This window comes from Terrapene carolina, unplaced genomic scaffold (assembly GCF_002925995.2).
Source record: "Terrapene carolina triunguis isolate 2854851 unplaced genomic scaffold, T_m_triunguis-2.0 Scaffold68, whole genome shotgun sequence".
Classification (NCBI taxonomy): domain Eukaryota; kingdom Metazoa; phylum Chordata; order Testudines; family Emydidae; genus Terrapene; species Terrapene triunguis.
In genome coordinates, this window is record NW_020664419.1 from 72454729 (window position 1) to 72477733 (window position 23005).

A 23005-nucleotide genomic window follows, 5' to 3' on the forward strand; every position below is an offset into this window, starting at 1 on the left:
GTATCCCGAGAAAGGGAAAACGATTAGTGGGCAGGAGATTTAGACCTAGCTGGATGAGCGGGAGTCTCAAAGGGGCGATTAAGAAAAAACAGAAAGCGTACAGAGAATGGAAGAAGGGAGGGATCAGCAAGGAAACCTACCTTAGTGAGTTTAGAGCAGTAGGGATGCGGTGAGAAAGGCCAAAAGCCGTGTAGAGTTGGACCTTGCGAGGGGAATTAAATCCAATAGTAAGAGGTTTTATAGCCATATAAATAGGAAGAAAACAAAGAAAGAGGAAGTGGGACCGCTGAAGAATGTGGATGGAGTGGAAATTAAGAATAATCTAGGCATGGCACAATATCTAAATGAATATTTTGCTTCGGTCTTTAATAAGGCTAATGAAGGGTTTAGGAATAGAGGGAGTAGGACAGAGGGGAATAGAGGAGGGGGGATAGACATTACAGTATCAGAGGTGGAGGCCAAACTTGACCAGCTAAACGGGACTAAATCGGGCGGACCGGATGATCTTCATCCTAGAATATTGAAGGAACTGGCGCGAGAAATTGCGAGCCCCTTGGCGACAATTTTTAATGAATCTGTAAACTCGGGGGTGGTACCGTTGGACTGGAGAATAGCTAATGTGGTTCCTATTTTCAAGAAGGGGAAAAAAAGTGACTCGGGTAACTACAGGCCTGTTAGTTTAACTTCTGTAGTATGTAAGGTCTTGGAAAAAATTTTGAAGGAGAAAGTAGTTAAGGACCTTGAGGTGAATGGCAATTGGGACAAATTACAACATGGGTTTACGAAAGGCAGGTCGTGCCAAACCAACCTGATCTCCTTCTTTGAGAAAGTAACAGACCTTCTAGATAAAGGAAATGCGGTGGATCTAATATACCTCGATTTTAGTAAAGCGTTTGATACGGTTCCGCATGAGGAATTATTGGTTAAATTGGATAAGATGGGGATCGATAGGAAAATCCAGAGGTGGATAAGGAACTGGTTAAAGGGGAGACTGCAGCGGGTAGTACTGAAAGGTGAACTGTCAGATTGGAGGGAGGTCACCAGTGGGGTTCCTCAAGGTTCGGTTCTGGGTCCGATTTTATTTAATCTATTCGTTACTGACCTCGGAACTGAATGTAGGAATGGGCTGATAAAGTTTGCGGATGACACAAAGTTGGGAGGCATTGTCAACTCGGAGAAGGATCGGGATATTCTGCAGGGAGACTTGGATGACCTTGTAAATTGGAGTATTAGTAAGAGGATGAGATTTAATAGTGAGAAGTGTAAGGTGATGCATTTAGGGATGACTAATAAGAATTTCAGTTATAAGCTAGGGACACATAGGTTAGAAGTGACTGAGGAGGAGAAGGACCTCGGAGTCGTGGTTGATCGCAGGATGACTATGAGTCGGCAATGCGACGTGGCTGTGAAAAAAGCTAATGCGATCTTGGGATGCATAAGGCGAGGTATTTCTAGTAGGGACAGGGAGGTGCTGCTTCCGTTATACAAGGCGCTGGTGAGACCTCACTTGGAGTACTGTGTGCAGTTCTGGTCTCCTATGTTTAAAAGGGATGAACTGAAACTGGAACGGGTACAGAGAAGGGCAACTAGGATGATCCGAGGAATGGAAAACCTTTCCTATGAAAGGAGGACTAGAGGAGCTTGATTTGTTTAGCCTAACCAAAAGAAGGCTGAGGGGGGATATGATTGCTCTCTTTAAATATATCAAAGGGATAAATACCAGGGAGGGAGAGGAATTATTTCAGCTCAGTTCTAATGTGGACACGAGAACGAATGGATATAAACTGGCCGTGGGGAAATTTAGGCTTGAAATTAGACGAAGGTTTCTAACCGTCAGAGGGGTGAAATTTTGGAACAGCCTTCCGAGGGAAACGGTGGGGGCGAAAGACCTCTCTGGCTTCAAGATTAGGCTAGATAAGTTTATGGAGGGAATGGTTTGATGGGATTACGTGATTCTAATCAATTAGGCAATAACGGCCATCGCTGGTAAAATGAGGGTCTGGCTAGAGAATCTTGCCTGTATGCTCGGGGTTCTGCTGATCGCCATATTTGGGGTCGGGAAGGAATTTTCCTCCAGGGTAGATTGGCAGTGGCCCTGGAGGTTTTTCGCCTTCCTCCGCAGCATAGGGCAGGGGTCGCAAGCTGGAAAATCCTCTGCGACTTGAAGTCTTTAGATCACGATCTGGAGACTTCAACAGCAGAGTTAAGGGAAAATGGGGGGGTCAGCTTTTGTGGTCTGCATCATGCGGGGTGTCAGACTAGATGACCATATTGGTCCCTTCTGACCTTAAAGTCTATGAGTCTGAGTCTATGAGTCTCCATGCTGATTCTGTAAGTGAACAGTCTGTCTCGGGTTCAGAGCGAAGACTGGGTAGCTGAGTTTGCAGAGCAGAACAGCTGTGTAGTTAATCTCTTGGGAATGCAGGGGATGGCAGGTATACTCTCATCTCTAGACACTTTGAATATGACTTGTAGTCTCACAGTGAACTTAACATCTGATTCCATGTGGAAGCAAAGGTTGTTAAGGGAAGGACAACAGAACTTTAAGTCTAGCTTGTTAGTGAAAATGGATGGTATCTCTTTAAGACAGAGTCCAGCCTTGGAATTGGTAGCAGTTAAAGATCTGAAAACTGGTGAACTGGCTCCTGTCTGTGTTGATGCAAATTACCTGGCTGGCAGGGAGAAGAAAGACTTGCTAATAGCTGTTAGCAGGGAGAGCACACCCAATCAGCCAGTGAATTCTCTTAAGCAAGAGAAATCAGGGTTTGATCCTTCAGGACAAGGAGGAAAGAGAGAATTTACTTTTGCAAAGGGAAGCCACAGGTTAACCCTAAAATACCCAAACTCCAATGGCATTGAGCCAAAGGTGTGGCATGACACACATGATTGTAAATGGACACTTCAATGAATGTTGTTATTGCTAATGGTAATTTTTGTAACTAATGTGTTGCTATTACCAAGAAATGTAAAAATGTACTATGTGCCTAAGATTTTGGAAAATCCGTTGAACATGTTAAGAGTAATGCATAAAAACATACTTTATGTTAGAAGGCCTTGTTATACTGATGTTTCTCAGTTAATGCCTGTTAACTGTATTGGAACTTTTCACAGGGGAAAAGACACTCCAGACCTAATGTGCTGTATAAAAAGGGAAACTGAGGCACACAACCATATTGCTTTCATGGCTAAATGCCAAAATTCCTGTACTATGGACAACATTAATATCTACATTCTCTTGATGTTAATTGTTAACATTAACATTTGCCAGAGCTTGTATGGATAAAGTGGCTATGTTCTTTAGCGTTTGGCAAAATCACACAAGACATACAGGAACTATGCTGCAAGAGCAGATCCAATCCACTATTGTTCTAACCAAGTTTTACCTTGAGTTTGTAAAGAGATTCAATCATATTGTTGAACGTGATTTTGATAAACCATTTTTGTTATACACTAGTACGGCTTCTAACCCCATACTAGCTATAGTAAGACAGAACCAAGGATGGGGAGCTCTTGGGATGCAGTCAGTGATGTTTGTGTCATCCCTTCCTGCATCAATTTTGCGTTGGGGGTGTAATATTGACATAATCTGGGACCGTATAGATCATTGTTGCAACCAAGGTCCTGTAGTGGCACCAAATCTTGTATAAAGGGAGTCAAATAAGGTGTCTAAGACAAGGTTATGGTTTCCTGGTTATGATTATGCTATCTGTATATGTGTATCGTTGTTGTAGTTTAAATTATGAATATTGGCTCTCTACTGTCAGTATTTCAAACTTATGCTATGCTTAATTGTTCCAATGGTTAATTATTCTCACTGTTAAATGTACACCTTATTTTCACTCTGAATATTCAACTTCCAGCCATTGGATTGTGTTATACATTTCTCTGCTAGATTGAAGAGTGTATTAAATATTTCCCCCCAAGCAGCTACTTATAGAATTAAATAGCCGCAGGCTGTACTGGAGTGAAGTTGATCAATCACTTGTCTGATACTTAAGGTACAGCATTATAAATAAATCTAGAAAACATTTGCAAGTTTTGCAGTGCCCGAAAATTGTGTAACTGTACGAAACAAGTAGTAATCTATGTCCACGTGCTACAGAGCAATTTAACTACTTCACTGGGATGCTTTTCATCCAAACTTTGGCAAAGGGGCAATTGCCCAAGAAAATTTGCTGTATTGTTCTCAGGGAGTCATTCAAGCGTTTAGACACTTCCTCTCTGCCTTAGTTGATGCTGTTAATTGGCTTTGTTGTCTACAAAGGTGAAGGTTGTTACCTGTTTTGTTAATGCTGACAGCATTGTCTAATAGAAGGGTGGTCTAAAATATTTAACTTCAGGGACATGACAGGTTAAACAGCCAATGAGCCCTAATAATCATCAGTCTCAATATAAGTGATGACCAGGAGAAATTTGTAACATGACATTTTGTTGCTTGTAATAGTTAAATTGATAAAAGCTACAGGTTACCTTCCAGCTTCTTAACTTTAATTGGGCAGATTTTACTATTCTGAAAAGCACAATATGTAACAAACAAAAGTTTTTGTGATCTCAGTGGAATATTATTCCATGAACTCAAGAAAACTGTCACATTGTGACCAAAAAAAAGAAAGATAACACTGCTCTACAGCCAAAATGCTTCTGAAATAAATGTAGTCAAACTTTACTAATTCTGGGTCACTGAGAACAAAAATGATGCTTAAAATTGTTGATTGGCTCTAGTTTTCAAGATATGCTATTGTGTCAGTATATATGACCCTTGACTTGGGAATGGCAGAGGATAAGTGAGTTATAAAGGGAAGGGATCTCAATTTAAACCAGAAATGACTAAAATACATCTTTGACTGGATCTATGAATAAGTCTATGACTGGGTTTGGACAGTACTTGCTTTTTAGGCAAAACAATGAATGATGCAATCTGAAGCTGGTATTGCGTCATCCATGATATGAATTGCATCATGTTATTCCTAGAAGTCATGGATGATGCAATCATAACGAAGCTTACATCACTCTGCTGAACAAATTGCCCTATATCAGCTCTAGAAATCATAGAGTGTCCTGCTCTCTTATTTGTCAGTGTTTGATTTTGCAAAGGGACACATTTCTGTTTAGCCAAAGTGAGCAGAGATGCCTCGTACTTGTGTGAACAGTGCAGATAACTTCTGCTATGTTTGTGGTAAAGTGACTTTTGCATCACAAAAGCGCAGTATAACCACTATGGTTAAGAAAGCCTATCACCTTTCTTTTGGCTGCAAAATTGGAGATCAGGACAAGAGGTGGGCCCCACACATATGCTGCAACACTTGTGCAACAAATCTTCGCCAATGGTTGAACAGGAAAAGGAAATTTGTGCCTTCTGCAGTGCCAATGATTTGGAGAGAGCCAACAGATCATACCAGCAATTGTTACTTCTACATGGTGCCTCCAGTTGGGAAAGGTGTGTCAAAGAAGAAAAAGTGGACTGTGCATTATCCAAACATTCCATCAGCTATACGCCCAGTACCCCACGGAGAAGGACTGCCGGTTCCTGAGGCACCAGAATCATTCTCACTTGAGTCAGACGAGGAAGAGGATGAAACTTCTGGTCCTGAACCATCAATGTCACAGGACCCACATTTTCTCTCATCCTCCTCCTCTGAACCACACCTCCTAACACAAGGTGAACTGAATGACCTTGTCAGGGATTTGGAACTACCCAAGAGTAAGGCAGAGCTGTTGGGCTCCAGACTACAGCAGTGGAATCTCCTGGCAGGTGATGTTAGGGTTTCCATGTTCCGTGACCGTCAAAAGGATCTTCTCCCATTCTTCTTCATGGAAGGTGATCTTGTAGCCTGCAACAACATCGATGGTGTGATGACAGCCCTCAACATCGTTCACGATCCAGATGAGTGGAGACTGTTCATTGATTCATCAAAGACGAGTCTTAAAGCTGTTTTACTGCATAATGGCAATGTTTTGCCATCAATTCCAGTTGGTCATGCAGTCCATATGAAGGAAACCTTTGACAACATGAAACAACTTTTGAGGTGCATAAACTATGACCAACATCAGTGGCAGCTTTGTGGCGATTTGAAGGTTGTTGCTCTCTTGCTTGGTCTGCAGACTGGATACACAAAGTACTGCTGTTTTCTCTGCGAATGGGATAGTCGTGCAAGAGATTCCCACTACATCAAGAAAGATTGGCCACTCCAACAGTCATCGGAGCCTGGGAGGAAAAGTGTTCAGCATCCACCACTTGTTGAATCAAGGAAGATTTTGTTACCACCCTTACACATCAAGCTGGGTCTGATGAAGAACTTTGTCAAGGCCATTGACAAAACACAAGCAGCTTTCAAGTATCTCCGTGGAAAATTTCCAAGGTTAAGTGAAGCTAAGATAAAGGAAGGTGTCTTTGTTGGTCCTCAGATTCGTGAACTTCTTCCAGATGATGCATTTGACCATGCACTGCATGGCAAGGAAAAGACGGCATGGAAAGCCTTCCAGTTAGTGGCAATAAATTCTCAGAAACAACAAGGCAGACAACTACAGGTTGTTGGTGGAAACCCTCCTCAAGGCATACAAAAGCCTTGGTTGCAACATGTCACTAAAGATACATTTTTTGCACTCATCTAGATTTTTTTCCACCGAACTGCGGAGCAGTGAGCGACAAGCACGGCGAGCGATTTCACCAGGACATTGCAACAATGGAGAAACACTATCAGGGCAAATGGAGCCCATCAATGCTTGCAGACTATTGCTGGACAGTGACAAGAGATGCTCCATTTAATGAATACAAGAGACAAGCCAAGAAGCGCAGAGTAGATGCTGAATAGGACTAAACTATGTACAGACTAGTTTTTTGCCTTTTGTTTCATAATAAATTTTATTTATATAACCCTTTTGCTGATTTTTAAAGTGTTACATAAACAGGACAGGTGAAATATTATCATGTAAAACAACCATAAACACATGAAAAGACCTAGGTTTACAATTTATGATTAAAACTCTACTATCTACACAATATACATAGACATAAAACGTAAAAACTTAAATATCTTAGAAACAGTAGCCAATCAGTTGTTTTAATTGTCATATTTGAATTCAGCACATCAAAATACATAATAAATAGCACATTTTATCTCTGAAGCAGACGACTTCTCAAAAATTGTAGACCAGTGTAATTGGCCTGTATTTGGCTAGAGGCCCAAGCCTGGAGAAAAATCATATCTGTATTTTTAATTCCTGCTCGCTTGTCATGGGATTGTGCAGAAAAGGCCACAAATCAGGAAAGCAGTAATTGCTTATGGGAAATAACTTTTTTGGGAGTTTGGTGGGGGGTCCTTACTCTCCATACCTCTGGGATTCAGCAGCGCATGTGAATTTCTTTTATACATTTTACAATCTAAAATTTTGATTGTGTTAGCACATGACCAGTGCAGTTAATGGGGAAACTTCAGCTCTTTTAGAATAGTTTTGAACTTTGGAAGAATTTCTACCACCAATAGTTACAGGAAAGGGGTAAGAAGCTGGAACTTTATAAGCTGCAGTAAAATGTGAAATCCTGAACCAACCCATCTTCATTAAAAATAAAAATTGTCAATTGTTATAATTCAGGAACTTTCTGCAAAAATATAAAGTAAGTAGTTCCTGCAGAAAACAATTATGTGCTAACACAAGCTAAAATGATCTTGGAGCCAGTGGGTCACACTCTCAGCTGGTGTAAATCAGTGTAGCTCTATTTGGCCTTAACCTGTTAAACTACATTGCTGTAATGCAATTCATATTGTTATAGTGCTAAGTGTTACTTTTCTGCTAGCTATAGGCTAGGGAAACTCAGTTGCCTTCGACTCTGGGGAGAAATCCTTCCTCTGAGGGAAAGAAACAATTATTTTCTTATTCATCTTTGACTATAATATGACTTGCATCTTTTTGGAGACCCACAATTATGTAAAATAAAGTACAAAATACAGCAAGTAAGGGATTCTCTCAACTGTATAGAACATTTCAGGTCTTAGACTATACATTACCTCTTTCCAAAAATAGACATTGTAAAATAGGTTGCGTTCACAATTTTTTTTCATGGCAATTGAAACCAAAGTACCAGCATTTGACCCAAATGATTAATATCTATATGGGACTAGGAAGGTTATCCTAAGTGTCTGAGATTTGTATTTGTCTTCCTTTGGGCATGTCTACATAGCAGTTGAACACCCGTAGCTGTCCTGGGTCAGCTGACTGAGGCTCAGAGCTTGGGCTGTAAAATTGTGGTGTAGATATGCAGGCTGAAGGGGGAGCCCAAACTCTGAGACCCAGTGAGGAGGGAGGGCCCCAGAGTCCAGGCTCCAGCCTGAGCCTGAATGTTTACACTGCAATTTTACAGCTCACAGCTAAAACCCATAAGCCTGAGTCAACTGACCCAGGCCAGCTGCAGGTGTTTAATTGCTATGTAGACATACCCTTAAGGAGCTACAATAATTTTTAATTTAAGTTTGAGGTTTGGGTGTAGTGTCCTGAATCACAAATAAAAATGTGTGTTGGCACTAGAAGCTTGATAATGGGTATAACATATCTTAAGACTTCATAGAACTTTATTTCTGAAACATCTGCACATAACTTTATAGAGTCTCCATGCAAAAGGGTCTGGAATACCATTGAATCCATTTAAGAATATGCAGAGATTTATGAGAGATCATGAACATGACTGAGTCAAGACAATGTACTCATCATGGCAGTGCATAAAATCTTTATTTAGAACAATAAAGTATATGTATATAATGTAATTCCATTTTCAAACCAGTATAAAAAAGGATCAGGGCATACATCTATTTTTAAGAGGACATATATATACATACACATCCCATTTTATAAACTTTGTTGCTTAACCTTTCAGTCAGAATGTAACTATACAAGTTTTTGTCATTTACATCACAATTTACAAACTCTCTCACATGATGCAACCACCAATGTTTGTGCCTTTGTCTCTAAAGAGTCTGAAATCTCCACATCCCTTCCATTTGCTAATATAATAGCAACATGCCACTCTTACTGTACATTTATTTTTAATACATAGTTGAATCAACTTCTATCTGGAGAAAATTTTTGGATAATTCTTAAATGCAAATCTCATTGAAAACAGCTATAGTAGTACACTGTTAACTTTTCAATTTAACAGTTGTATTGTGTGTGCTGAGCAGTTTCACCATATTACAAAGGGATAGCAACAGAAAATACACAGCTTGTGAAGATCAGAGTCGAGAAAATGTACAAGTTTAAGATTTTATACGTCCCATGATACAGCACATTGGTTTTTAAAAGCATTCTTATAAAATGACTTCATGACTAAATAAGTACCATTAGTTTATTCAAGTAAAACACACTTCTAAAAGAGCACATTGAATTTTGCAGTATACCATTAGCTGCTTTTTATTCTCACAAAGCTGCTATTAATAGCATGCAAAGTTCAGCTACTCCCAAGGAAACTTCCAAATGTTTCTTCCTTACAAAATCCACTGAGATCGGAGAACAATTTAGGTTGACCTTAATATAACAAAACACTCCATTTTAACAAATAGACACTCATTTTTTCTAATCACAATAATGCATGGTCTGACCCTTCCCAAAAAATGAAGGATTTTAAAATTGATTTGTATTCGGGAATGCACAACTACTTACAAGATAGGAAAAAGTAATTAAGGGCTTAATTCTGCCACCATTACTCCCATTGAGTAGTAACTTACTCCAGCAGTGGTCCCAGTGATATCAACTGCTTTTTGTAAATTGGCAGACACTATGCATGGAGTAAATTCTACACAACAGGTAGCAGAATCAGGCCCTTTATAAAAATTTACTTATATCTGTTTGGCATTTGGAAATCTAATAAATCTACCATATTTAGAAATATTTAAATATATTCAGGTTTGTGATACTCCTGTAAGAAGGCCCAAACACTCAGTTTAAACCTGTTAAGTCGGATAAAAAAGAAGGAAAAGCCATAAGCAGTCAAATTGATTATCCAGCTCACACACTTTGTGCTAATGGACATTATTTACATTCCAAATGAGAACAATTATGATTGTGTAAACTTTGTGTTGTCAGAAGGATTGTACATGGGAGTTGTTTCAGTGAGATAAATGAATGTCATTCAGCCTTAAATTTAACTTGTTCAAAGACGAATGTCTGTGGCATTGTTATAAACCCCTAAGCTTTGAGATTGTTACTGTTTAGTAGCATTGCATTTGGGGGCAAATTTTATATCAATTTATAAATGCATTATTCATTGTTATCAAGGGTAAAATATGCACTAAACAAACAAAAAAACAACCCTGTAATTTGAACATCAAAGCCTAATTTGAGACACATCAAGATTAATTACTGCAAATGCTTAGTGTTTTATTACTGTTAATTTTCTCAAATATTCAGTTTGGCAAAATAGCACCTTTTATAAACAATTAAGGTAGTTTAATAATATCGGGTTTTGTTCAATTACAGAATCTAAGAAAACGGTTATAAAATTCCAAATGCATTCATTTTTTCTTGAGAATATACTGTAGATTGCAGCAAATGGGAAATGTTTTTTGTCTAACATTTTTGCCAAGTGTTCAGTGATAGTTGTTGCCATTTATTATGGGCAGATTTCCTCTTTGTCAGAGCATGTATTCAAGCAATCTCAACACAACTAGTAAGGTGCAAGTAGAGCCCTGCATGGGGTTATTTTTTTTAATCCTGCTTCTGCAATACCCACTCTCACCTGCTCCTGCATTGTTTCTTGTATTTTTTTTATCCCACTCCCACCTGCAAAAACCTTAGATTCTGCAAATCCCGCGTGAGAGAGATATCCCCCCCATCCTATTAAAAACAAAAAAACCAGTCGGTTAACACACACACACACACACACACACACACACACACACACACACACCCACCCCAGATAAAATTTTTACCACTAAAAGAACAAACAAATCTTGCTTAAACCTTGTAAAAATACTTTTAACTCCTGTTATAATAGACCTCAAATCTTTCTATCCCTTATTTAAATTTAAGCATTAAAACCTTTATTTAAAATAAAAAGAAACTTGCTTTACATTGCTGAAATTCTATTTATGACAAACTGATGAGAGATTTAGTGTTTTCCCGCAAATTACCAGTTTTTTTTTTTTTTTTTTGCCCACCCAATCCTGCCAGCAACAAAGTACATTTTACCCACTCCCACTATTATGGCAGCAGGATCCTAGTCCCTCTGCAGGGCTCTAGGTGCAAGTTCGCAAACAAACATTAAGTCATGCTGAGATTCTAAAAGTGGAAAGTAGGCTTGAAATACTAGTGTAAGAAATACAGACACATACATTATTGTGTCAGACTGAGCTGCTACAGATGGAGAATTCTACTGCTTGGTTTTCTGTAGTGCTAAAAGTTGCTAAGGGTCTGATTTTTAGAGGTGCTGAGCTTCTCCCATTTATTTCAATTGAAGTGGTCGGTGCTCCAGCACCTTATGAAAGTCAGGATATTAGGGTCCAATTCTGACTTACACAAAAGCCTCTTGACCTGCTGTAGGGACAGATCCTCAATTGGTGTAGATTATCATAGCTCCATTGACTTTAATGGAGCTATGACAGTTTACACCAGCTGAGTATCACTGCTAGAACATTGAAAACTAGACCCTAAAGGGCAAATTTTGACCCCATTGAAATCAATAGGAGTTTGCCATTGACTTGCCAAGTTTCCACCCAAATTGTCTATACATATCTGTAATCTCCATCATTGATCATAATACTTTTTGTACATTGTGGCACTCAGATGTCTTACTAATTAACTGACCATATATATAGTAAATTCCTTTGACATATAGTTCATAGCAGATTAAGGAAATAACTAAAGCATCCATGACACTTTTATTTAAACTTTTAGAAGAACTCTTTCTAAAATATAGTCAGCTTTATGAAGACATTAAAACAAAATATTTTGGACATATTTTAAATTAACTGTTACTGGGTTAATGGTCAGCTGTTAGGCAGTTTGTCATTTGGGGTGAGACATTCCTCCTTTCTGCAGCAGACCACATTAAAATAGATAAATAAGTAGTATCCATTTTCTGGAAAGAGCATGTACAAATGGGATGCATAAAACGCACGTTGCAAGTTCCAGTATAGTATTTTTAGTGCCTCCTTAAAAATGCATGTCTGACAAAGTCTTAATTTATTATCAGTCTTGTTTCTGTAGTTCATGTATTTAATAACAGCAGTAGACACTGAGGACAACTGGAAATAAAGCTTTCATACCTTGACTAGAATTCATCTTTAAAAAAAAAAAAGGGGAGAATGCCAGATTAAAAAATAAAACCTTATTAGTCATTTAAAACACAATGCAAATAGCTTTTACTGTATGTCAGCAGTAATTAATAAATTCATTCTCAGTATCTTCCACATTTCCTACATCTTATATAAGCTAAGGAATCAGTGGCATGCATCATCAATATTTAGAAAAGGTTTCATGAGTATACTGTTATTCCAGATGTTGAATGCAATTCAAACTTTGTTTTCCCTCCCCATTCTATGGCTGGAATTTTAATTGGAGTCTTCACACATACAACAGTTTCTCCTAATGCTGTCAAAGCTCCATCCTGCTACTGTCACTTCTGCTTTACTTCTTTTTGATCCATTCTTTGCTTCTTCTAAATGGAGACCACCAGCCAAGCCAAGTTCTGTGGAGGATTTTTGAGGTGGACATACATCCACCTGGCACAAGATAGAGACCACATCTCATTTTACATATGACCTTTACTAGATATGAAACCAGTTCCTTAGAAGTGAAAGGCTAGCACACTGGTCCGGTGCACCACCTGACTTGCAAGTTTTATACAACAATACTGCAGAGTATGTTTCTGTATCCATTTCTGCATTTTTTTTATTTTTTTTTTTTTCAATTCAGAGAACTCCGTTTGTAGGCATCAGGGTAAGCAAGAGGACACAGGATGTAAATCAAGAATACAAACTTCCCTATGACTTTCAAAGATTACATGTTTCTGGAGGCATTTGAAAGAGGTCTTTTTTGTTCAGGCCACGTACTTCCTTTGCCAGAATCAGCTTAAGGACTATACAGTTAAATGACTCCCAATTCCACACAAGGTAGGTATTTGAATAAAATACAGTCCTGCTCAGAGCACACTTCTTGACGCTGTTCAATTCAGTGCTGGTTTCACAGTAACAAACACACCCTTCGTTCTCATCTCTTTGAATCAGTATGGATCCTGGGCAGCAATCAATGCAGACTCAGTCTGTCACTCCAGAAGGAATATGAATATGCTTAAAGTTGCTTCATTTATGAAGCAAACATGGAACTGTTGGCTGCCTGCGGGGAAAAAAAGGAAATTGTATTTTTGCTGGTTTCTCACACTCATTACTCAGTAGCAGAAGCCTAGCAGAGAAATATAATACTTTCTTTATAGAAATAACTAATGAAATAACTTGCATGTACATTCTTTCATCCCAAAGCACATTGCCAAACATATTTTTAAAGGGGCCCAATTGCAGTTTCACGTACAATTCCTCTAGCTTCCCAATCCTGGGCACAGAATACATTTAGACTCTGTTCCTGCATACACACACACACGAGTAGTCCTGTTGAATTTAATAGGACTGCTCATATGTGTATTTGCAGGATTGTTGTACAATTGCAGTACAGAGAAGCCTTAACAAAAGAACTTTTAAAGCAACAACAAAAAAGTTAAGATGATACCCAGAAAAGCGAGCTGGTCTACTAGAGAGAATTCATTGGTTATGAAAAGCATGTAGTCAAAGCAAAATATTTTGGCATTTTCTTTTGTTTGAAAATAAAATCCATGTGTTTTTTTCTCCCACACAACTAGGTGGCCAAGTTAATACCATACTAATGCATCATGAATGAAGGTCCCGGATAAATATAGAGTTTGACAATGATGCAGAACAGTCCAATAGCATAGCGGTATAGTGTTTCATATCTGGAATCACATCAGTATATTCTGTAAATATTCTTCCCCTGTGGAAAGTTTTCCATACTTTCTGTTATCTCCCCCATTCACCTCTTGCATTCAGGATAATATCTTTATATTATAAACTATTTTGAGACAGCCTGTCTCTTCATGATAAGCACTGCAGCTGAAGAGGGCCTTGGGCAGTGGGGGTTGGGAATTCTCAATGAAGGGCCTCTGACTCTTCAATTGGCTGTCACACCAAAGGAGGAAGCAAGACCTGTCTAGAGTGACCAGACAGCAAGTGTGAAAAATTGGGACAGGGGGCGGGGGGTAATAGGTGCCTATATAAGATAAAGTCCCAAATATCGGGACTGTCCTTATAACATTGGGACATCTGGTCACCCTAGAGCGGTCCCTCATTTTGGGATCTTTGTCTCCCACTGTGATATTGAGATGTCTGGCTGCAAGACAAATGACTACGTTCAGAACACAGGATAATTATATGTGCAATAAGACGGTCTTACAAGTAGGCTAAGCTGACTAATACAAAGTTAGCTCTTGATGTGGCTTCACAGAATAGACACTGTAAATTACAGCTGACAAAAGTTATGAAGTTTGTGGTAGGAATCTGTCATACTGCTTAAGGACTTACCAGTACATGAAACAGTAACAGTGTTGGAAAAAAGTAACAGCTACACTTGTAAGAGCTCTTTTTCTTTTTGCTGCAACATACTGGAAGACATAAAATAAATTTATTTCCATTGTGCTAAAATTTCCAGGGAATGGTGGCAATTAAAGGCTGCATGTGCTAATTAAAATAAATACATTAACAAGCATCACCGCAATGTTTGCGGTCAAAGTGTTTGAGCATTGTAATAAACTAATAAGTACTGCTTAATTACAGTAGACGCTCAAAACTTTCTTGTGACGGGACGGTAGGAGAAAATATTGTACGTGTTTAAAAAGACTTGATGGGGAAAATAATCTATTAATTTCTTGGAGAGGTCATCTCTTGCATTGAACTGTTTTTTTTTTTTCTCCCTGAGCCAAGGTTTCATTCTACCTCTGGTGTCAAGGGGAGGATGTTCAGCTTTATTAGTCACTGTACTAAAGTGGGATGAGTTATTTGTAGCGAATGATATCTATATTAATGTAAGCCTTAATATGTTAACTAGTCTTCCAGGAATAGGCTGATGTTTATGAATTTGTTTGTTTGAGTACTCTGAAAATTTCAGCCTAAGGTGACCAATCACAGTTTGTGAACCCAAAGTCATGTGGAATTGTTTCTTCCTTTTTTACATTTTTTTTTGTCCAATCAGTGAGAAGAGGGCAAAGATTTCAAGATGAACACACCTACCTGAATATTCACATGAACAGGAGCGGTGCCAGGGTTTTTGCCGCCCTAGGCGGCAGTGCTCCTCCTCTGAGCATTCGGCAGTGGGGGTCCTTCCGCTCCGCGTCTTCGGGGCACTTCGGCGGCGGGTCCCAGGGCGAGTGAAGGACCCACCACTGAAGACCTGGAGCGGAGGGACCCCCCGCTGCCGAATTTCCGCCGAGGGCGGCAAAATGCCGCCCCCCCAAATCCTGCCACCCTAGGCAACCGCCTAGGGTCGCCTAGTGGAAGCACCAGCCGTGCACATGAATATTACATTTGAAGTTGGTTCATGTGAATTTTTGCAATATTAGTCCAGTGCTTCACAGCACAGTGAATGGCAAAATCTGTTTCCAATTGCTGGTCCCCACATAGATCCAATCACATTTTGGGATTGGCTCGATACCACCCGGCTGCTCCCCTTCCTGTATGGCAGTCTTTCAGCACTGTTTTACCTTGTAGGACTGATCATTTCCCCCCTCATTAGCAAATTCCACCTCCCTTGTGGAGTAAGCACAGAAGGAAGAAATAAAGTCACCTGCTGCTATCTACCAACCTCCCCTTACAGCTGTTGCTGCTACCAAAATTCCCCAGGGGAAGAGAGGCCACCACGATCTGCCTTCCCTTTCCCCATACTAGGAAACACTGGAACATCTGGCTCCTTCACTCCAGCAGCAGGAGGGCAGGAAGTTGTGAGGAGTGCACCAGGGCCTCCTACTGTAACAGAAAGGATAGGGGAAGACTGACAGTGGCATCTCTTCTCCACAGGGAAAGCTGACATGCAGACAACCAACTTCTACTACATAGAGGGAAAATTACTGATGGAAGAAGGGGAAGTTAGTCTGAAGAGATGAGCCTTTTCTGTCTCAGTACTGAAAACTAGAGGCGAAGATGAAGGATAATCGTATATGATGAAGGGATGTGATCCCAGGTGGTATCCCTTCAGCCTACAAGGCTTTCATTTTTAATCTGCTGCAGAAGGAATATTAAATCCATCTTACTCTGCAAAAGATCTCCTTTGAAGGGAAGTTGCTGCCACAGGAAGCAGATTTTGCCATTTGCTGAGAGTTCTGTAGCTGAACTCCCTCCATTGACGTTACAAGTATGGAACTTCTCTCTGGCTTCTGAGTGATTAACTTTGCAACAATAATGTTCTCCTAATGGAGTTTTTTTTGTATACAGAAAAAACAATAATTACATTTAGCGTAGGAGCACACTTTAAGGAACATACTCTGGGCACAAATTCTATCCAATACATTTTTATGACAAGAATCTTGGTAATATGCACATTTTGTTTCCAAGTGCATCTTTCAGAGAGCAAGAGAAAGCATTAAGAAATGGGAAAAATGATACTTGATTTCTTTGAAGATGAGATGTATGTAAAGACTTCAGTGAAGCAAAATACCTTATCTCATTATCCTCTTGACAGTTATTACACGGTGTTGTTTCATCACTTTCTGGTCTGGGTGTGCGATGTGTTTTCTAAGAGGAAAGTGCATCAGATATAATTACTGTATAGTGACACTTTAATAAACAAATGATAATTATTCATTTAAGTGTCCTTTTCTATTTTCAGTATCAATATGTTCTTGTACAAGATAAACCAAATCCCGCTTTCAGATGCACACATGCATCCCACTGAAGTCAAGCAGAGTTATGCATGCAAGTGTGATAGCAGAATTTAACAATGTATTTTATATGCAATGAAGTGTTATGTTTTTAACCAAGCACAATACCAGGTTAATATCTCCTAATTGTTAGAGTGTGAGAACCTGTCCTAAAAAACCAACTGGGACTGCTTGTGTGAGCAAGATTACGTGTCTAAAGTTGTGCAGGATTGGAACCTATAGAAGCTTAAGTCTGATCTATTGTTAAATGTTTTGCTGGGACAGCTATGTCATTAGCGGGTGATTTTTATCACACTCCTAAACTGATGTAGCTATGTTGGCAAAAATCCCCAGTGTTGACACAGTGATGCTGGCAAAAGAACATTTTTGCCAGGAAAGTTTACATCATTTGGGAACTGTTATCTATACTGGTAAAATAATTTTGCCCCTCTGCTAGGAGGGTTTGCTGGTATAGCTTTTTGACCAACTTGAATAACCTGGCACCAGTTATAGCCCCTGCTCTACTTTCAGCTGTAGATGCCTTGCTGGTGTTGTCCTCCTTCGGTGCAAATATGACGGGCTCATGCCAAAGCCCCCCAGGGGACATGCATCCTCTGATGTCGGCAGGCATGTCTGCAGTACACCATGATAGTGTATTCAATTGTAGCAGGGATCTCCACTAATCCATCAAAATTGCAATCTGGAATGTTGCAACTCTTCACAGGTGTTGTCATCAGGTCATCTCGATTACTTATTGTACATCTTAAACATCGGCATGGTCACCTCGCTGTCATAGTAGTCTGTGCACCGACAGAGGAATCTGTTGATTCAGTCAAAGATCATTTCTACGATCAGTTGGAATCTCTAGTACGCACCGTCTCTCCACATAATAATCTCATGATCCTGGGAAACCTAAATGCAATTATTGGCTCCCTGCGAATTGGGCTTGAATGGGTCATTGGTCATTAGGGTTCAGGTACACCCAATGATAACTCTTGCCGCTTGCTCACATTCTGTGCCTCTTAGAACCTTTCCATTCTTGGGTCATGGTTCAAGTGGTGGTGCATATACCAGATGTCATGGATCTCTCACTATGGCATCTCTCAGAAGTAGTTGGACCACATCATCCCACATCTGACAGGTGTCTCTTCACCTCCTGTAGAGTATATTGTGGTGCGGAATATGCCATGAACACAGATCACCACCTAGTGGTTGCCCGCATGGCATTGATGCTCCGACGAGCAGGTAAGCCCTCTGCGATAAAGAAATTTGACATCGACGCACTTCTCCGCGAGCCGGTTTAGCCAACAGATTTTGTAGCAATGTCAGCAATAGATTCTCTTCTCTAGCCGACCTTCCAGATGACATCGAGGTTACTCTCTGCTCACCTCCATACTCCACCAATTTGCTGAGCCAACGATTGGCTATAAGTAGGATGACCGTATTTCCCTATGCTGAATATAGGACACCTGGTAAAATTACTCGTGTTCAACGGCAATCAATCAGAACTATGCAGTACAGATGCTCCCTGACTTACGCAAGCGTTCCGTTCCGGAACGCCTTGCGTAACTCAAATTTTGCGTAAGTCTGAAATGTATACCCGACCATTACGCCAAAAAACCCCCAACAATCCATTTCTAACTTACACAAATCCGCACTTACAGAAAAAGTTCCGTAAGTCAGGTTTGTGTAACCCGGGGGGGCATCTGTACAAACATTCAAATTATCAAGTTGACTGTGCCCCTGTTAAAAAGAATCCAGCTACGCAGTATTTCTTTTTATTTACCTTCTTCTCTCTAAGGCTTTAGGGTTCACATAGGAAGAGGTGACATTCACACGCCCGTACATCTCTCTTTCACACAGGGGGAGTGACCGACCGACCTGACCCTCCCTGCCTGGTGCTCACCGCCCTCCACAACTGGCTGGGCCCCCCAGGACGGACCTGCCTCTCCTGGTACCTGGCGCAGCATCTTCCTGGGGCAACACAGGGCTGGGGGCACGCAGGGTCACATGCTCCCCCACCCCAGATTTCTGCCAGGGTTCACACCAAAATGTGGCCAGCAGCAGCCTTTCAGCACTGTGCAGGGGGAGGGATGACCTGGTCCGTGTCTTTGCAGAGCTCTTCTCTTCTTTCCTCCTCTCCTTTCCCTCCTCTGTGTGGCTGGAAGCAGCTTGTCTCTTCCTGCCCACAGAATGTCAAAAGGCAGCTAACACCTCCAGGCTGCTGCTGGCCACCGACATAACCCAGCCGCTTCCTGTCCCCTGGCTACAGTGCAGGCAGGAAGGGGTTAAGCCCCATGGATGCACTGTGCTCCAGGGCCCAGGGAACCTGACTGCAGGGGTTTCAGCGAATCTGGCCAGAGAGGTGGCTCATCAGGGGAGGGTGTCTAGGGGATAGAGCAGCCCCACGCTTCCGGGGGTAAGACCTAGGGCAGAGGTGTGTGGGTGTGTGGGTGTGTGTGGGTGTGGGCTTCCCTATGCCAGTGCTGTGCAGGGCTTTGGCACATGCAGGGCGTGGCTCCTCCTGGTCAGCGCTCCTCCTGGCCAGCGCTCCAGGCCAAAGGGTTTGAACTTTCTCAGGGTGCCTGCCCAGCCAGAGGCAGTGGGGGAAGGAAGGAGCCTGCCAGCCAGGCTGTTGGTGAGCTGAGCGCTCCGACCAAGGGCTGGTTCTCCACACAGCGCCTGGAGTGAGATGCGCTCCGCCAGGGGGGGATATGGAGGAGCAGCGGGGCTGGGGGCTGAAGGGGCACAGCAGTAAGAGGACAGCAAGAGGGGAAGCATGTAAAGCGCCAATGTGTGGGCAGCAGAGACAACATGTAACTGGCCACCGCTTGGCACCTGCCCACACTCACCAGCCACCGCAGCTCACAGCGCACAGCCAGTACTGGCCAGAAACAGGATGAGGGGTGGGGTCCTGGGGGCTGCGCTGATGGACCAGCAGGGGGAGCGTCCGGCCCTGTACATTGCAGCTTTGCCCCGCCACCAGCCTTGCACACTCACCCCCCCCCCCATGTCAGCTGCTGGACACCCCTTCCCCCACTCACCACTGGTGGGTGGGTGGCTAGCGAGCATGGAACCAGCCCGCAGCATGCGGGGGAACAGAAAATATGGAACAATTTGCCCGTTTTTTAAAAAAAGTCAGGACACCTGCAAGAGGGCTTAAATATGGGACTGTCTCTTTAAAAGTGGGATGTCGGGTCACCCTAGCTATAGGTGCCCAGCACACTGACTATGGCTATCAGAGCAGGCCTTCCAGACAATTAAATTGAATGCCACAGCCCACCAGCATGGTGATAAGCGCACTCGTAATCAGCTGAAGCAAAAGTTTAACACCCTGTCACACCGCGATCGTGAGGCATGTTATAACCAAGAGGTGGATGGTGTCTCCCCTGGCTAAGCCAAATTCAACTTAAAGTGGGCATTCTGTGCAATCTGCAACCGCAGTGGTCAAGAGGTAGTCGCTACAAATGGCAGCCTGAAGGACAGCCAAAGCCTGTCGGATGACGACATCCTCTCAAGCTGGGTGGAACGTTTTCACAGCACCCTGAACCACCCTCCAGCTGCCGCTTGTTTAGAGATAGACAATCTGGCAGCCACTGTGGTTTTGGACACAGACACTTGTACTGATGCACCGATGTTGGATGAAGTGAAGCATGCCATCTGTAAACTGAAAAATGGACAGGCAGCCAGCGCTGATGGCATTTCCACCCCCCCCAAAAGAGATGCTAAAATGTGCTATTGACCCTGTAGCAGAATCACTTCTGGCCATCTTTTGTCTGGTGTGGAAAAGTGGAACCTTGCCAACTGCCTGGAAGGACGGTATTGTGATCTCCCTTTTGTAAGGGCAAGGGACCGCACAGTGAATGTAAGAGCTACAGGCTGATCACCTTGTTGTCCATGCCAAGGAAGGTGTTTGCACATGTTCTGCTGGCGCATTTGGAGCCCCTGCTACAGCAGAAGCATTGCCCCCAACAGTCAGGCTTTACAAGGAACAGGTCCACATTAGACACTATTTTGGCCCTTTGTTGTCGGAGCTACACCATGAGTTCAAGAAGCCCCCACACATTGCGCATATTAATCTTAAGGCTGCGTTTGATTCAGCTGACTAAGTCACACTATGGAAGGCCTTACAGGGCATACATGTTCTACCACTCTGCTGGACTTGATTAGACAGCTGCATAATGGAACCACTGCCCATGTACATCTGGTGTCAGACAGGGCTGCGTCTTGACCACTGCACTCTTTTGTCAGGCAATGGATTTTATAATGCAACATTCAGTCAGGTCAGTAGGCAATAAGCTTGGTGATCTCTCGATCTCAGACCTTGACTATGCTGATAACGTTCATCTAGTACAGAGCCCCAACAGGTTTCGCGAGGCACTCCAGCAAATGGAGAAGAGTTAGCTAAGGTTGGCCTCCATGTTTCATGGTCAAAGACAAAGCTGCAAAATCTAGGACCAGCTCCACCTGTGACTCCAATCTCTTTGAATAATGAAATTGTCGAAGCAATCTCCAGCTTCAGCTATTTGGGTTCTATACTCACCAATTCCTCCAACTCTCACACAGAGGTTCTCCATTAGATTGGTATTGCAGCGCCTGCCATGGGTCGTTTACTACAAATATGGAATCAAGATCATCTCAGCATGACCACCAAATTCAGGATCTATTCGAGCTGTATCCCCCTCCGTACTGTTGTACGGCTGCGAAACATGGACAGTATGCTACTCAGACTGGACAAAGCTGGAGGCTTTCCACACAAAATGCCAATGTTGTATATTGGGCATAAAGTGGAATGACTTCATTTGTAATGCAGATATTTATGGTTGCTCTGGTCTACAGACTACTGGAACCATTGTTCACAGACTGTCTTATGCTTTTCAGACATATCTCAAGAATGCCATAAGATGTTCCGACGAACGCTGTTCTCCGAGTGGCTTGTAACATCCGGGATAAAATTCCACCAATGGGGGTGGAGACGGGCCAGAGGCAGACCCCCTATTACATGGATTCATCAAGTCTGTTCCGATGTTGGACTCTTGGGCCATGAAGCCCTTGCAGCCGCACAAGAACTGACCAAAAAGGGCTAACAATTGCTACTGCTGACTATTCAGCTAAGCGTTGAAGAAGAGTAAATCCTTTCTAGTGCAGACAAGGCCTCAATAAGTGGAAAAGCACTGCCACATCAAGACATAAATTGGGAGAACTGGGAAGTTGTGGGATTTCTAGTTCCTACATTTCAGGCCTAGAGTTATTTTGTTAGCATACCAACAGGCATGATTTTTTTTTTTTTTAATTTGGGAGAAAGGGCAGGAGTGAATTAGGAATTAAAAACAGATTCACTGATTATATACATTTGAGAGTTACATAATTCAATGAGGTTCAAATTATATGCCCCTAGTTTTTAAAATCAAGATACTTGTTTGCTTAGGGATAAAATGTAACTGGTCTCTGCCTAACCAGGTAAGTTTGATATTTCTCACCTTCCAGCAGATGGCTCCCAAAGTAAAGCCAATAAGAAGAGAAAACAATGACGGCAGTGCTATGCTTATCACTTTCAGGCTGGGGCTGCTAATGAAGTCGAGTGCCTCTTCTGTAATTAAAAAGCATGGTTAGTGATGACAGATTTTCTGGAAAAAAAATTATTTTCAGGGTACCATTGTTAACAATAGCTAATTTATGCACATAATATGACAGCTCTCAGCATCCCAGGTAACTGAGATAAATACTGCAAGATATACCTTCAAAGTGGGGTTTTTTGGGGGGGAGGGGGGTTGTTTGTGTTTTTGTTGGCGGTGATATTCATGCCAAAAGCTTACAGGAATTTTTGTTGCTATTGCACAAGTCCTATCCTTCATGCACATAAGCAATTTCCACTGATCTCAGCAGGAGTTATGTGTAGGCGGAGGCCAGAATTTGGACCGTTGGTTAATTAGTTAAGGCAGGATATGAAAAATCCTGTGGGAGTAGCCTAGGGTTCCACCTTCTAAACTGCAAATTGAGCTACAGGACACTTGATTTAAACAGCTTTAATCTAGTTTTACTTAGAATCAGGAGCTGCAGCTCAAATGGTGCATTATCAGGGTACATGAAAACCTTACGTTG

The 23005-nt window shown here is 41.7% G+C and overlaps 1 protein-coding gene across 1 annotated transcript in view; it reads right to left on the reverse strand.

The window, feature by feature from the left end:
* Positions 1 to 10926: 10926 nt before the first annotated feature.
* KITLG (KIT ligand) overlaps positions 10927 to 23005 on the reverse strand; it is a 98962-nt gene continuing 86883 nt past the window's right edge. Inside the window, exons 7-9 of the mRNA XM_026648831.2 lie at positions 22384 to 22493; positions 16702 to 16778; positions 10927 to 13323 (exon numbers count right to left, since the gene is read on the reverse strand). Of these exons, the coding sequence (XP_026504616.1) occupies positions 13290 to 13323; positions 16702 to 16778; positions 22384 to 22493 (221 nt within the window). The 3' untranslated portion in view covers positions 10927 to 13289. The remainder of the gene's footprint in view (positions 13324 to 16701; positions 16779 to 22383; positions 22494 to 23005) is intronic.